General features: G+C 28.5%; 4 protein-coding genes across 12 annotated transcripts in view; 2 read left to right on the forward strand and 2 right to left on the reverse strand.

Annotated features, from left to right (window-relative positions):
• The window catches only part of EndoA (SH3 domain containing GRB2 like, endophilin-A), a 19,656-nt gene extending 19,179 nt beyond the window's left edge, over positions 1 to 477 (reverse strand). For 4 of the 5 annotated variants that reach the window (XM_035867238.2, XM_085661785.1, XM_035867236.2 and 1 more), the window contains exon 1: positions 384 to 477. The gene's annotated coding sequence lies outside the window, so the exon portion shown is untranslated. The other variant, XM_085661783.1, reaches the window with a different exon arrangement.
• A 469-nt stretch (positions 478 to 946) lies between these two features.
• On the reverse strand, positions 947 to 7,069 carry Impbeta11 (importin beta11). 3 transcript variants are annotated; one of them, XM_085661840.1, is made up of 18 exons: positions 7,058 to 7,069; positions 5,707 to 5,838; positions 5,390 to 5,490; positions 5,113 to 5,226; positions 4,613 to 5,019; positions 4,245 to 4,508; positions 3,993 to 4,148; positions 3,868 to 3,908; positions 3,612 to 3,794; positions 3,385 to 3,496; positions 3,032 to 3,252; positions 2,791 to 2,955; positions 2,487 to 2,679; positions 2,179 to 2,416; positions 1,995 to 2,091; positions 1,573 to 1,835; positions 1,323 to 1,464; positions 947 to 1,172 (listed from the first exon to the last, which is right to left on the reverse strand). In XM_085661840.1, exons 2-18 carry the CDS (start codon positions 5,827 to 5,829, stop codon positions 1,053 to 1,055), a joined length of 2,940 nt encoding a protein of 979 aa, XP_085517966.1. In that variant the 5' UTR covers positions 5,830 to 5,838; positions 7,058 to 7,069; the 3' UTR covers positions 947 to 1,052. The 3 variants fall into 3 exon arrangements, with proteins under 3 accessions (XP_085517966.1, XP_035723123.1, XP_085517964.1); XM_035867230.2 differs by lacking the exon at positions 7,058 to 7,069 and adding an exon at positions 6,619 to 6,742; XM_085661838.1 differs by lacking the exon at positions 7,058 to 7,069 and adding an exon at positions 6,152 to 6,600.
• A 24-nt stretch (positions 7,070 to 7,093) lies between these two features.
• RpS6 (ribosomal protein S6) lies at positions 7,094 to 8,848 on the forward strand. 3 transcript variants are annotated; one of them, XM_035867244.2, is made up of 6 exons: positions 7,128 to 7,194; positions 7,330 to 7,399; positions 7,599 to 7,803; positions 7,891 to 8,036; positions 8,297 to 8,497; positions 8,596 to 8,848. In XM_035867244.2, the coding sequence occupies exons 3-6, from the start codon at positions 7,668 to 7,670 to the stop codon at positions 8,797 to 8,799; spliced, it is 687 nt and encodes a 228-aa protein (XP_035723137.1). In that variant the 5' UTR covers positions 7,128 to 7,194; positions 7,330 to 7,399; positions 7,599 to 7,667; the 3' UTR covers positions 8,800 to 8,848. The 3 variants fall into 3 exon arrangements, with proteins under 3 accessions (XP_035723136.1, XP_035723137.1, XP_035723138.1); XM_035867243.2 differs by lacking the exon at positions 7,330 to 7,399 and having other exon boundaries at positions 7,094 to 7,194; XM_035867245.2 differs by lacking the exons at positions 7,128 to 7,194; positions 7,330 to 7,399 and adding an exon at positions 7,443 to 7,466.
• Positions 8,849 to 9,734: 886 nt separating this feature from the next.
• On the forward strand, positions 9,735 to 16,054 carry LOC118442082 (uncharacterized). The gene is made up of 7 exons (XM_035867269.2): positions 9,735 to 10,930; positions 11,050 to 11,201; positions 11,393 to 11,451; positions 11,555 to 11,745; positions 12,079 to 12,687; positions 12,905 to 13,021; positions 13,194 to 16,054. Exons 1-7 carry the CDS (start codon positions 9,735 to 9,737, stop codon positions 15,943 to 15,945), a joined length of 5,076 nt encoding a protein of 1,691 aa, XP_035723162.2. The 3' UTR covers positions 15,946 to 16,054.
• The last annotated feature ends 53 nt before the right edge of the window (positions 16,055 to 16,107 follow it).

Consider the following 16,107-nt stretch of genomic DNA (forward strand, 5'->3'; position numbering starts at 1 on the left):
TCCCAGCGAGGACATTTGTTTTCAATTTGACGACAAATTCTACGACAAATACGAACCATTGAAACGTCGTTCATTCATTAGCAACAATCGTGATTAAATTATATGAAAATGAAAAGGATAAAGAAAAAATGTTGTAATTAATTTTGATAATGTCGTCGTAAATCGGATGAAGAAAGAAAAAAAAAAGAATCTTTTTCATGTAACTACTATCACTCACATGTAATCCTTTTTCTCTCTCTCTCTCTCTCTATCTATCTCTCATTCTCTCTCGTATGTCCCGTTTCTTTCTTATTTCCTTCGTTATATGTATATTCAATCTTCGAATTATCGAACTTTACGATTCTTGGCACACCAATTGAACATAACTTATTTACTTCACTCACCGTAAATCGATTTACAAGCGACAGCAATTGGAGCAGGGCTAACCCCCTGCCGAGGATTTGACACAGACAACTACAGCTGTTCATCGTACATGAGTTATCCGTTAAGAGCGCTGTAAGCGCCCGAACACGTGATCCTTTATCAAACTATACGCGGCAAATTTCAAATTCTATTAATTGCGAATTATACAATATTATACTATATATATATATATATATATCTGTGTGTGTGTGCGTATATATATATATATATCTTTTCATTGAAATTAATTAAAAACGTTTTAACGTTACTCTAAGTAATATTTTCATTAAAAATAAATACGTTATTATTCTTTTTTTTATTTGTTATGTATGGAATATTTATACGTAGAACATAAATATTTATATCAAATATACGTGGTAAACGTATGTAATATTTGATATTTTTGGACAGTGTTAATATTTTTTCCAGTGGCGACATAGGTCCTTTTATTATCAACATTATTAATACAGTGAAACAGGTAGTATCATACAGTAAAATAGTGCCGTTTTACAGTAGAGCATCGTAAAGCTTTTTTTTTTACATGTTTTCATGTATATGTAGCATTTGAGAGAATAATCTTTTATTTTCGTCGACCACATTTTTATTTCTATTTCCTATTTTCTTTTTTCTTGTTTTATTTTGTTTTTCGTTCATAGTGCTATATCCTGCATTCCAAGGCATAAATTAAGTTCCTCGTTGACATCAGGATTAAGGCTATTTAACAGATGATCGAATTGATCATTCCCTACCGTTCTTCGTAATTTAATAAACTAAAATATATATACACATATATATAAATTGTTATTATTATTATTATTATTATTATTATTATTATTATTATTATTATTATATTATGATTATACTCAAAATATATCATGTAGTTTCATTTTTTATCAATTTAAATAAATCATAATCCTTACTTGATTATGGAGTGTATTGTTTAAGGATAGATTATGAACTGGATCGCTCAAAGCAAGTTTCTTTCTTCTTTGTCCATGTAGAGTGTCATAATCTACATCATCATATTGAGACGGACTAGGCGGATCGCTTATCATCAAAGAACTAACAAGACGATAATGATTAATAGAAAAAAAAAAAGAAAAAAAAGAAAGGAAAAGATCATTACATCGATAGGATATTATTATCCTATTAATAAAAAATGATTCTTACTCTATAGGACATCCCGCATCGTCGTATTTCGTTATATCGTTAAGAGTTTCGACTATATTAGATATAATAGATGGAAAGTGTTGAAGGACGCTTGGTGGACTGTTAGCTTCAAGAAGTGAACAAAGTGCAAGAGCTAATAATTTGCGTCTTTCTGGTTGAGTAACGAGAGGCATTCGGCTGACCCAAATGTGTACTATTTGTCCTAGTACAGCTTCCTCATTCGTTTCATCACCCCCTATGTTTCTTGATAATTCACCGATTACCTATAATTATTTCTTTTACGTGATTCATACACACACACACACACACACACACACACACACATACATACACAGAGAGATAAACAAACACACATACACAGGACATACATGGAAAAGTATACATTTAAAAATATAAAATAATAAAAGAAAATGATATATCACCTGCGCAAAAATATTTTTACAACAAAGTAAAACTCTTGCGACGATAGACAAGCACATAGTCATAACCATTGGATATTCTTCACCTTTATAAACGCTTCTATAAAAATAAATTTTTATTCGAGATATTAGATTTAAATTGTTATAAAAATTGTACAATAATTTAATTTAATAGATTTAAACTTACTCGAATATTTTCATTAAAAGAGGTCTGATCAATTCTGCACCTTGCTCGGGAGAAACTCGAAGACATGTTTCAAATAATCTCATTGCCACGACAATACCTTCACAACGTAAATCTCCTAAAAGTGATCTCAATGTTTCGATTATTACAGTTCCCCTTTGACATAGAAATTCTTGAGGACTCAATAATACATATGCTTGAAGTATGTACAAACATAATCTCAAATTGTCTGTTGATGATTCTGTAAAATAAAATAATATAAGTATATATGACGGAATACATATAATTACAAGCATAATTATTTTCTCAACCTAATAAAGGAGGCATATTTCGGAAAAGATCCATTATTTCTGGTGTTGGTTCTGACGCATTCTCCAAAAGAGCTAACCATAATTCTAAACCATCTTCTAACAAATAAACATGTCCTTCTTGTGTTACGTCACAGCTTAAATCTACGACACGTACTACCAATGGTTGCAAGATACTACTGTCCGAACCTATCGACTATAAAAAAACATTTGTTTAATTAAATACGTTTTAACGTGAAGAAAATATATAGGGTGATCTTTTTTTCTTTTTCTTCTTTTATAATAGAAAACTTTTAATTTTAATTACCTTTTCCAAATGAACCAGAGTCGTTACTATAGCACACCTTAACATATGATGATTTTCAGATTGTTGCCATAGCGTTGATAAATATGAAGTCAGAGCACCGACGTATGGTTTTATATCATATCCCACACGCTCAATCATACATGATAATACAAATAGAACGTGCATCTATCGTGAAATGAAATATTTACTTTTAAAAGAGAGAAAAAATACTTCATAGTAAAGATATAAAATATCATCATACTTTGGTATCAGATTCGGTAACTTCTTTTAGCAAAGTGAATAACAAGGAAAATGTAGATTCCAAATAAGGTGTAAATTCTGCTGTATGAAATTGAAAGTCATCTATTGCAAGTTTTAAGGCATCAATAGCTGCCAAACGAACGCCCAAATCTTCTTCCGGGCTCAAAGCTTCTATCATAAGTTGGTAAAATTCTGGTCTCAACTTAGTACTTAATTTTACACCTGTTCAACAATGATATCTTATGAACATATATATATATTCTTTTTTTTACAATGTGTATAATTGTACTTTTTAAGCATCATCATTCCCTATATTATTAGTTATTTATATAATCTTTCATATCGATTACTTACCTGCCCATCGACCGATAAGCCAACATACACGTCTTCTAATAATTCTATAATTATTACTTTTAACTTTTAATTCTTCCTTTAATGTCGTTGAAAACCATTGATCAAAATTTACCTAACATTAAGATAACAAATATACATTTGCTTAATAAAATAGATACTTCTATTATTGTTCATTATTATTCGTACACAATAAATATAAATATTGATATACTCTCTGTTATATTTACTTCGTCATATAAGTCAAAAGCTGCCAGGCCAACTGCATTATAGACAGCATCTTTCAGTAAAATTGCATGTAGATCACTGGGTTCAACAGGTTGATGATGTTTTTGTATCAAGTCAACCAGTACTGATGCAAGAACATCTTTAAATTGATGGAAAATAGCCAAGAATACAAGTTGAGTACAAGCCTGAAATTATATTATAATTATAAGTATAAAAAGACAAATCATATCATATCAGAATTTATTGTATTTTACTTACTCTTAAATTATACTTCCATGGTTCACCTCCATCATCCACAGCTATAAAAATTAATTTTATTTATAATATTACTATTTATAATGAGAACATTTAAATATTAAATATACACGTATATTCATTTTTACCTAAGTTTTCAGGATCAGTATCCCACAATTCCAAGTCTGCAGGTGTTAGAAGGAAGTAATGAGTGACAAGTCTCGAACAAATTTCGGTTAAAGTTTGATGCGTAAAAAATTCCTGCCTTAATTGATAGGCTCTCACTGTCAATGGATCTTTAGATTCTGTTTTATAATAAAAAAAAAAATTAATAAATAATAATAAGAAATAAAATAATGAAATATTTTATCTGAAAAAGGAACAAACGAGAGTGTATATACCTCCAATTCCTTTGGCCGGTCTATACCAAACTGATAATAAAATACTTTTCATTAAATTTAAACATTGTATGATAAATCTTTCAAAGGCTAATGCTTGACCAGCTTCCGTGAAACAATAAAAAACTGAGAATTCTAAAGATGTTGGTATCAATTCGACATAACAAAGTGGATGCATTTCTAATACTTCTAATAACACTTTGGTCAAATGAATTATGAATTTATCACAAACCTCCATTTGTATACCTTTCGAAACTAATGTTTTACCTAAAACAATAAAATATTTTGTAGAATTATAAAGTATAATAAAAATGATATGCCATATAAATTATATTGTACTAATAATATTAATATATAGTAACAATACTAACGCCATTCAAGACATGTATGAGCTCGTTCAAATATTACTTCTAAAAATCGCATGACATTTTCAGATAGAGATGGCTTATGAAATCCATAGACGATAAGTTTACGAAGTATTTTTAATAACAATAATGCTTTCTCTAAGGGTTCTTGTATCTGATTTGCATCTACTCCATTCGATGCCATTATAAGAAATGATTCAGTGTATGTATTCCATGTATTAAGAATAAAAGTGACCACATTGTGGGTTAAGTTTTCAAAGAGTCTTACATCTCCTGATAAACGTTTTGAAGCTAAAGCTTTGACAACATGATGCATTGTAAGAAGCGCTCGATGCTGTGCTATAGAATTTTGACCTCTTATTACTTCCAAAAGTGTTGGAATTAATACGTCCCATTCTCTGGGACAATCATATCTATAAGATAAGATAGAATTAAGTTAATAATTATGATCTCTATATCATCTATTATAATATTATTGGATATTTTAATTCTATGAAACATTTTACCTTGCTATCTTAGCAATGAGAACTGCTAATTGAAGTGCTAATTGATTTACAGGTTCTTCAAAATTACTTATTAAACGTTGACGTAGAAATTCTTTCTCATCTTCTTCTATTCCACTAATTTAAAAAAGAAAATAATTGGGATGCTCAATAAAAAAAATAAATTTATATGCTTATGACCGCAATATATAATATAAATATATAAGATTATATATATATATATATATATATATATATATATATTATGATTATAACTTTATAAATAAACAATAATCCTTACTTCGGTGCATTTTTTCTCCAATATTTATCGACGCCATTTTTAAAGTACAAAACAGCCATCCATCTAATATTAACAGCCAAGGAATGATTTGAAAATACATTCTGGAATAATAAACGAAAGATTAAGTTTGTCAATCAATGTAATCCTTGTAAAAATTACTTTCATGAAACGTGCTCACGAATTCATTACGTTCATGATTAAATAAATAAATAAATGAATGAAGAAATAAATAAATAAAAAAGAAAAAAAAAGAAAAAGAAAAGAAAAAGAAAAACATGATTATATTTATATAATCATTCCTCCAACGAATAACTTACATATAGAGCAGTGTAAAATCCTCTCTGAGTTTCCCATTCCTTTAAAGTTTGCTCTGCTGGTTTTAAAACATTAGGATCTTGACTACCTGCCTGCTGGAGAACTTCTATCACTGCAGCATCCATTTTTTCCCACTAAATATCATAAACATTCAGAGACACATAAAATTGTTCGTAGGGCATTACGAAAACGTTTACACACTCTTATTATATGTCTGAGAGTTAGTCAAATCGTTGAAAAGATATTTTTTTTCTCTCTCTCTCTCTTTCCTTTTCTTTTCAAAAGCAGTGCCTTCGAAAACAATCAATGGACATGTGATAATAACAATTCTCTATCGTTTATTACAATAGTAATAACATAAGCATTTTATTGATAATAGATGAACGTAGTCACTAATTCTTTTGAATATTTTATGATAACGAAATAAATCTTTAGAAATGACGTTACATCATTTTCGTCGTGCGAAGGTTTCGATGTCGTTACGATGTCTCTATAACCTATATACGAGTAGATGCACGCATCTCACAACGATCTATATTTTTCACGGATTAGATTGAATTACATTCCGTAGTTTCCATTTATCCGAAATACTCGTATACCGAGTCGATGTATTTAATGGACATAACGTAATATAATTCCAAAGTAACTTTTTCTAATATCGAAATGTCACACGCCCGCAAATCGGCATTTCTATGTGCTGCCACTCTCTATCCCTATATTATTTTTTTTTCTTTTTCTTTTTTTTTTCTCTCTTCACCCACGGTGTACCCACCGTGACAGTTTTTTACCGGCAATAACAAATATTTTAACAAGGTCACTCGAATATTACGATCTATGTAAATACGATATACATATAACGTTTGCCAAATACGCTTGTCGGTCTATCCAAATATATAACGATGACTTTTTCTTACAAGTATCGAGTATCTATATGCACATTAATCCTCTTCGCATGATCTTACCCACCAAATATCGTTCCTTCTACATTTCTGTTTACTTAACGATCATATTCTCTTTAATATAGATTCTCAATAAAACTATTATCAATTCAATAAAAAATAATCAATTACGATACCATAGATATTATGATATAATATGAATGATCATTAATACTATATAATTTTCGATTAGATATTACAATATTTATAAATAAATATTTTAATAAATATTTTTACAACGTCATACGTGTAAGGATAATATTTCGTTCCTTTCGAATATTTAACAAATAAAATCAGATTATAAAATTATTTTTATATTTAAGTAAATGTCTTTACTTTCACAATGAAATATAACAAAAAAAAAAATAAAATTGTTGACTTAGTTATTAATAATTTATCGAGGGAGTATGTTTACTAGAAGCTTCTGTCGAAATTGTAGCGATTCGATATTTGAAAGGATATCCGGTTAGCGCACTCTAACGGATGCATTTTTACTTAACGTTCTTTCTCGTTCATGGCTCGTATTAATATTTAGATCTTTTCACGATGAAGGTACGAATCCAATAATATTTTCGAAATCCTTCTTTCCTCGAACAATTTGATTACTTTTAAAAATCTTACAAAGGCTCGCGCATATTTCTTTCATATTAATAATTCTAATAAGGTGTGTTTTTATATTTGATACAGGTTATTCAAATCATCGACGATCATATGTTGCAGCCGCTATTCGTGATTGTTTATTAGTGTTTAAAAAAAAGTGATTATATATTTCTATGTCACGTATAACAATATATTATTCGTTTAAAAGTGAATGAATTTTCCTTGTAATTATTTTTCTTATTAAAATCATTAATGAATTAACGTGTTGAAAATACGATCTAACCTCTATGTTTATAATAAAATTTTATTTGAATCTTTCTTAAAGTAATAACAAATTAACGATTATTCATTTACAGTTGAACGTATCATTTCCGGCAACAGGATGCCAAAAATTATTCGAGATTTCGGACGAGCACAAGCTCCGAATGTTTTACGAAAAACGAATGGGAGCAGAGGTAGAAGCCGATTCTCTTGGCGATGAATGGAAGGGATATGTAGTACGTATTGCTGGTGGTAATGACAAACAAGGCTTCCCTATGAAACAGGGTATTTTAACTAATGGCAAGTATTTTTTAAAATTTCATTTAATATTCTATATATAACTTCCTTTGTTATAAGGATAATGTATAATAACAATGCTTTTAATAGGTCGCGTACGATTATTACTATCGAAGGGACACTCTTGCTATAGACCCAGACGCGATGGTGAAAGGAAACGTAAATCTGTACGTGGTTGTATCGTCGATGCGAATCTGTCGGTACTTGCTCTGGTAATTGCGAAAAAGGGAGAACAGGTAAAGATAAACTTGGAAATGTTATATATTTCCATATTGTAAAGATATAAATAAGAACGATAAATAGTCTTGAATTTACTAATCGTAGGTATGATAGATGAAATATTTATTTTAATTTGAGAAATTGTTTCATTAGATTGGCTCACCTTTCTCAGTGTATTAACGAAACAATTAAAAATTCATAGAAATTATTTCCATTATTAGATAATTACCGATATGTTATATTTGTAAATTGTGTGTCAATGTATATTTTCATTAAGGAAATTCCTGGACTTACCGATACGCAAGTTCCACGTCGTTTGGGACCAAAAAGAGCTAGTAAAATTCGTAAGCTCTTTAATCTTTCTAAAGAAGACGACGTACGTCAATTCGTCGTTAAAAGACCTGTTCAGAAAGAAGGCAAAAAGGAACGTCTAAAGGCACCTAAAATACAACGTCTTATTACTCCATTAACGTTACAGGTATAGTAGAAGAAAAACAATTGTCGACATTTTTATTGATATTATTAAAATCGTTTAAATGTAATAACAATCTATTTTTTGTCTCTATGTACTTATAGAGAAGAAGACATAGACGTGCATTGAAAAAGAGGCGTTGTTTGGCACGTAAGGAACAGGCTGCCGATTATGCCAAGTTACTGGCCCAAAGGCAAAAGGAAGCAAAGAATAGACGTCAAGAGGAAATAAAACGAAGGCGTAGTGCTTCCATGCGTGATTCGAAATCGTCGAATCAGTCTACACCAACGGCAGCAACACAGAAATGAAAGGAGAATTAAAATATCTTGAAGAAATAATAAAAAATAATAAAAAATACTCCACATTCTTTCATATTTTCTTTTACCCATCAATGAATAATTAACTATAGATGTATACATATACATATACATATATATATATAAAATAGAATATTAGAAGTAAAAATAGGGAGCCATTAGAAACTAAGCTTTATATTAGGTTGGAAACTATGAAACGGGCGTTGAATGAAAATAAAAAAACAACAAAAATGACCGTTTCATAGTTTCCAACCTAATATATATATATATGCGTATATGTAGAGTATAAAGTAGAAGTATAATTCTTTTTTTTTTTCTACCGGAAATCAAAGATCGTCAAACGTTTTGTGAATTTACCATAAACACGATCATACGTGAAACAAATGAATCAACAAACTCCAAGTTCACATTCATTAATTGTAACTTTTAACGAGGTTACTTCGTGATTCGGGCTAAATTTTAATCATATAAAGCATTGAATTTGTTCTAATCCTACAAGTAATAATTTCATCGTAAAGTTTGTGCGTGTCAGTGTGTTTTATATATATATATATATTTTTTTTTTTTTTTTTTTTTACAAAATAGATCTTTGTTAATTACGTTTTATTTTCGATCTAATATATGAGGAAAAAGAAAAAACGATATATTGTTCTGTGACTTTTTTTTTTCTTCTTTTTTCTTTTTTATCATTCGTTTATTTCACGTGCAAGAGAATGAAAAACAATCGATCTCGGAACAAGGAAACTTGTCGAATAAAATTATGGTTTAATATTGACACCATCGAGAAAAGAAAATCTTTACGTCGAGCCACACTTATCGTTCCGTTCTTTAAAATTTGACAACGACAAAGGTAAAGAAATATTATGTCGATGTAAATATTGTTCGTAAATAATCGATCGATTTGATGAAAAAAAATTTCTGTCACAATGAAACATAAAAAATCCTTTGGTTTGGTTAAACATTCAAATGATATTGATTCATCGAAATATTGGGTATCTGGTGAAGAATTCTTTCGAACGCCATCAAAGAAATACAAGGACGAGTCAGATGATCGTCGTAAAAACTCGAATATTCTTCAATGGCGTCATTGTATAGATTCGAATAATACGAAACTATTAGACGATGATTTTCTTTTACCAACTCGAAAGAAAAGTGACGATATCGAATCGTATATATTGAAAGACATAAAAAAAAATTCAAATAAAGGTGATACCAATTTTCTCGATCTATTCGAATTACCATTTTATCGACCTGAATCAGAAAATACTGACTATAATACGAAAAGTAAGACAGAGATATCGTCGAAAGATTTAATTAAAGAAGAAAAAGAAAAAGAAGATGATGATGAAGATGATTTGAATGAAATATTCAATTGGATAAATGATTTCGAAAGAACGAGAAAAAAGCTTTATTCCAATGGTAATATTTCAAAGGATTTCGACGATAAAACAAAAGAAAATTCTTTGAAAAATTCATTACGTTCCAATTTCTCATTTGTTACGAAGGATTTCAACGAAACGAACCGAACAAACCCGAATAAGGACGTTTCGAAATCGAACGAAACCGAAGATAGCCGATGTTATATCTCCGAATCTTTGAAAGAACACAAGGACGTAGTATTATCGAATATTAGAAAAACAAATTCCCAAGATCAATCGAATCGTTGGATCATAGAAAATATTTCTGATAGAGTTACGCCAAAGGATATATCATCGAAATTGAGAAATTCAAATCGGCTCGTTTCAAATACCGCCAATGTATACAATCATATTTATTTATCGTCAAAATATTCAAAAAAATTTCTTGACATAACGAAGTTAATTAAATTAATGCGAAAATTTGCACGTGTTAGTCGTATTAGACGAAGAATATTCAAACGAACAACTAACAATAGATCGACGAATCGTTTGTCCATTGTTCGTATGAGAAATCATTCGTTATTTTTCAATGATTCTGATGATTTGAAGAAAAACGTTTGTGACACTTTGGCGGGAATTAAAGAGGAATTGTCGGACAATTTACGACGGGTTAAAAAGCTACGTGAAAAATTACCAAATTTTAATGTCATTCGTTCTATTTCTACGCCGGAAGTCGATGAAACTTTGAACGAAATTATAACGAGGTATTTATTTATTTGTTTACTTCTATTTAATCTCCTTTTTTTTTATTATTATTATTTTTTTTTATTTTATTTTTAGAATCATAATAATAATATCCCTTTCTTTTATCTACGTTATACAGATGTAAAAATTATATTCGTGATAATAATTATTGTGAAGAGGCCATAACAAAAATGAATGATTTATTAACGAAAAGTGTTAACGATCTTCAAAAAATTGTGAAGGAGGAAAAGCTCGTTCTCTCTAAGAAAACTTTAAGAAAGCCCATAGAAGGTTTTTATAATAATCATTATATTAACTCATATTAATTGTTTTACACTAGTCTATATTATTCTTTTGTTAATTATTTTATTGCTTAATATCAAGTTTAATATTTTCATTTGAAACTATCAGAGAAAAGAAATTAATTAATTCTTTTATTTTTTGTTTTTATTTTTTATTTTCATCCTTTTCTTTCTTTACAGAACAATATTATAAACATTTAGAATCTATTCAGGGAAGGCAAGATTTTCCAAAAAATGACGTAAGAGTCCCCAAATAATAAATTCCATTCAGAAAAAGCATATATGTATTTATATACATATATGTATATACATATATATATATATATTTTTTTTTTTTTGTAGATTAAGCAAATATTAAATGGCAGGAAGAAAATGATTGATAGAAAAAATAAAGTGAAGGGGTTAATAAATGATATGTTACGTTTAACCAATGATATTTCTACTGTAGAAGGTGATAAAGAAAATATTAAAAAGCCTGTCAATCGTAAAACAAATGTTTCAGATAATATGAAAACTAGACAATCAAACAATAGGTTGGTTTATTGAAATATATATTAAATATACATATAGAGTGGATTTATAAAAGTTTCTAAGCAATTTTAAAAGTCAATTATTCTTTTTCAAGACTATTCAGATATGCAATTAGGCTAGTAATATTATAAATTAGTTTCTTACTTTGATAGTCTGAAAAAAAAAGAAAAAAAAAAAAGTTAGTCTGAAAAATCTCAAAGAAGAGTTATTTATTTTTAATATCAATTGGAAACTTTTGCTTCATCCTGTATATTTATATAGATTATTCTCTTCTACGAATTATAAATAATTATTTTCTATGATTAAATATAATAAAAACGATACAATGATTTCAGATTGGAAATGAAAATGAATCGTGGTGAAAAGATTAAATCGAGTACGATTAAGAATGTAGATCAAATGGCAAGTGAAATGAATTTTATTTCTAAAAAATTTCAAACTGCTTCTTCATCTTCAAGTTCATCATTTTCGAATGTTAGAAAAAACAAACTGGTTAGCTTTAAGAAAGATAAAACATTGAAAGAGAATCAAAATCGTTCAGAAAGGCCGATTGTTTGTTATCAACAATTAAAAAGTTTAGAAAAGACAAAAGAATCGGCACGTACGATTTCAAATATTTCTTTCAATAATAACAAAGAAAAGGTTAAGAATAATGTTTGGACACGTTTGGAAACTGTTCAACCAATTCAAGATAAGAAAAGTAATGAAGTGTGCGAAAAAAAAACAAGAATGTCATCGTCGATCTACGTTATCGACAAGCATCATGATCGATCGAAGAAATCTAATGATATCCGTTTAAAGCGGCAAATCAACGTTCAACCAGTTTGGAAACCAGGCGGCACCGTTAAATCCTTTGCTTCTAATCCAACGTTTCGAAATAATGAACCGATTAATCGTCGTACGTGGCAGCAACGTTTTGAAAAAGACAATCAAGAAATAAAAAAGTAATTTTTTTTTTATTTATTTTTTTTTCTTTTTTTTTTTTTTTTAAGAAAAAAATTCTCTTACATATTATATTTTATATATGTATTAATTAATATTTATTAGATCGATCAAAATGTGTCTCAGTTTTTATGTAGTAACGAAATTATCGTAAAAGAAAAAAAGAAAAAAAAAATACCATATAATATAATATAATAAAATTTATTTTCATTTTTTCAGATCAATCGTTAATCCATCAGAGCCAACAATCTCGAACAGAAATAATCTCTTTAAGGAGTATCGAAGGAATGACAATTTTGGCGAAAAATGTGTAACTGATTTGTGCGAATTACTCGCGTAAGTAACATTATTATTATTATTATTATTATTATTTAATTAACATCATTAATTAACATATAGGAATATTGTACAATTAATACAACTTACAATTATGTATATTACTGTATCATATAAATATTTTTTTTTAAAGCGTGTCCATGTTATTATTGATTGACATTTTTCTTTTTAGAGAAATAAGAATAACGCAGAAGGAATTAAAAGACAATAGTAATATATTATCCGAAACGCATTCCTCTCCGTATAATCAATCACAAATACCATTATCGAATACATCCTTGACAAAGGTCCGAGTTAATAGTGACGAATTATATTCGAAGAAAGAGAAATCTGAATCTAAATCACGTCCAGGTATACCTAAATTAAATCCATTGAAAGTCGCGTTTAAAGATAAACATGATGATAAGTTATCAGTTACGCATAATTCTTCTAATACAAATATTTCTACGGAAATTTTCACGAAAGATTATGAGAAAAGGGAGGAAAATGAGAAAATTTCATGTTCTAATGAAAAAAATGATAATAGAAATTTGTCATCGATGATTTTATTAGAAGTTCCTGATAAATGCCCTATAATTCCATCCACTGAATATAAAAATCATGAAATTGACGAAGAGACAATGAATGAAAATATTAAAGAAAAATCGTTTAACGAAAAATTACATTCATCTAATGAAAAAATTATTAAGACAGATGATACTTCAGAAAAGTCTATATTAAAAAGTAATATCAATTTGGATCATGATACATTATCAATCGAGAATCAACCAAGTTTAATATCTTTTAAAAATATAAACTGTAATCCTGAATTAAATTCAATATCTACTTTAATAACTATGGTAACATCATCAAAATGTTGTCAATTATCGTGTCCGTCTTCGTTATCGTCAAAAACCAATTTTATTTTCGAACAGTCTATCGGAAAAAAGAAAACTAACGAAATCGACAAGGATTCTTTAGAAAATTCGACCGATGATAATGACGAGGAAAATGAATTTAAATTTAATGAATTAAATGATCGAATTAAAAAAGATTCTGATTTAATTGAAGATAAGAAGAAACAACATCAAACGTCTTTGAATTTATTATCGAATATTTTATGTTCTTCAAAATCTTATGCTTTAACAAATAAATTTGAGGAAGATCAAAGTAAATTAGAATATTCAAATATTAGAAATGATATTTCGAGGGATTCTTTGAACAATGTTTCTATTGATTCGAAATCAGACGATGATAATGATCAAGAGATAAAATCAATAAAAAATGTTCGATCCAAAGATAATGACGAAACGATCGTATGCATAATCGACGAAAAGAAATGTAAAAGTTCACAAACTATAACGGATAAGAAATTATTTTGCGATGCTTATACTAACGTCGAGGATACAAAATCTAATTGTATTAAATATGTCGATAGAATAGTTCCTTCTTCCAATGATATTGATTTGAAAATATCATTAAAGGATGTTGCTACGGAAATTCTTTCGCGAGATCAATCGACATTATTATTAACAGAAATGAACGAATGTTCGTCTACGGAGAAAAATTGTGCTACTGATTTAATTATAAATTCTTCGAACGATTGCAACGAAATTAAGACCATTATTAACGTTGAGTCAAAATCGGTATACACGTGCGAGGAAAAAGATTTGGATCATAATGATCGATGGGTCATGGAAACCGTAGATTTATATTGTGAACAACCTAATGACAATCTACCAATATCAATAGAAAAATGTAAAGTAGAAAATAATGATTCTAATGATCCTAATGATCGATGGGTCGCGGAAACCGTAGATTTATATTGCGAACAACCTAATTACGAAAATGACTTTAAAGAGGATAAAAATGAATTAAATAAATCATCTGAATCGAAAATAAATAATAATGTCGCTATTGAAAGATCTATGTTATCGGTATCATTGATTGATGAATTGAAAGGTATCAAAGAGCAATTGGAAAACGTTGATATAAAATTGAATAAATTACAGGAAACTACAAATGATGCTAATGATGCATTTTCTCGTATTAACATAACTAATATACCATTTGATTCTAATATCAAGGAAATAATATCTGTTTCATCGAATGATTTATCAGAATTGTCCACTATAAAAAATGTTATGATCGATGATCAATCATCTTCTTCGACGATAGAGTCATCTTTATCTTCTAATTCTTTCAAACGATCATCGAGTATTTCGCAAGAACGTCCTTTCGAACGTTTTAATATAAATTTCAATGAAATCAATGATGTAACAGATGTTTTTCAAATGACATCTTGTTATTCGAAAAATGTATGCGACGCCATTAAAATCTATAAAGATAAAATGATCGTTAATAATCAATCGGACGAATGTAAAAAAAGTTCATCGAAAAAGTCATTCGAGGAATCTATAGGATATTTTGAAAAAGATCCTAAAGAATTTGACGAACAATTAACTTGTGAATATTTTAATAAAAATTGTTCTCGTTCTTACGACAATAATAATTTTAATGACGATGACAAGGAAATGATTAGTATTAAAAGTAAATCATCTTCTGTCGAACATATTTTTTATGAATTAAGAACAACTGATTATTCATCATCCGCCGATGAATCTGACAATGCTGAAAGTTTCGTGTGTCTTTCGATTAAAAATTCTAATGATATGCAAAAGAGAGAAACGAAAACAATATCAAACTCCATTGGGAAAGTATCGTCAAGTGTTTTGAGTATAAAAGATCAACGTTTAGAGATAATGAAATGTTTAGATAAAGAAACTAATTTTACATATTGTAACGAACAAACAGAATCGAATGATTTTCATGATTTAATTATTTCTAGAGAAGGCTTGCTTCTTCTTATATATTTTACTATATGTTCCATTGTATTTTTTTGTTTCAACTTTTCTATCACCTGTGAATCATGGTTTATTTCCTAAACGTTTATTTAGTTAATAAATAATTAATTTTATTTTTGTTCTTACAGAGGTCTCGTTATATTTTTATTTGTTAGATTTCTTTCTAACGTATTATCTTTCACGTTTTGTTTGTAATAAAGGTTTAAAAATTTAAAGATATTTTTTTATAATATTAATATAGTT

The sequence above is a fragment of the Vespa mandarinia genome, chromosome 16, assembly GCF_050613455.1.
Source record: "Vespa mandarinia isolate Hongniang chromosome 16, ASM5061345v1, whole genome shotgun sequence".
NCBI lineage: Eukaryota > Metazoa > Arthropoda > Insecta > Hymenoptera > Vespidae > Vespa > Vespa mandarinia.

Excerpts from the sequence above, each read along its gene's own strand:
- Impbeta11 (XM_085661840.1), bottom strand. The coding sequence starts at position 5,829 with ATGGATGCTGCAGTGATAGAAGTTCTCCAGCAGGCAGGTAGTCAAGAT. Across the intron at positions 3,909-3,992 it reads TACTGATCCTGAAAACTTAG|CTGTGGATGATGGAGGTGAA; the intron begins GTAAAAATGAAT and ends TAATTTTTATAG. Across the intron at positions 2,956-3,031 it reads TTACCGAATCTGATACCAAA|ATGCACGTTCTATTTGTATT; the intron begins GTATGATGATAT and ends ATTTCACGATAG.
- LOC118442082 (XM_035867269.2), top strand. The coding sequence starts at position 9,735 with ATGAAACATAAAAAATCCTTTGGTTTGGTTAAACATTCAAATGATATT. Across the intron at positions 12,688-12,904 it reads GACAATCAAGAAATAAAAAA|ATCAATCGTTAATCCATCAG; the intron begins GTAATTTTTTTT and ends TCATTTTTTCAG. Across the intron at positions 13,022-13,193 it reads GATTTGTGCGAATTACTCGC|AGAAATAAGAATAACGCAGA; the intron begins GTAAGTAACATT and ends TTTTCTTTTTAG.
- RpS6 (XM_035867243.2), top strand. Across the intron at positions 8,037-8,296 it reads TTGCGAAAAAGGGAGAACAG|GAAATTCCTGGACTTACCGA; the intron begins GTAAAGATAAAC and ends ATTTTCATTAAG. Across the intron at positions 8,498-8,595 it reads TTACTCCATTAACGTTACAG|AGAAGAAGACATAGACGTGC; the intron begins GTATAGTAGAAG and ends ATGTACTTATAG.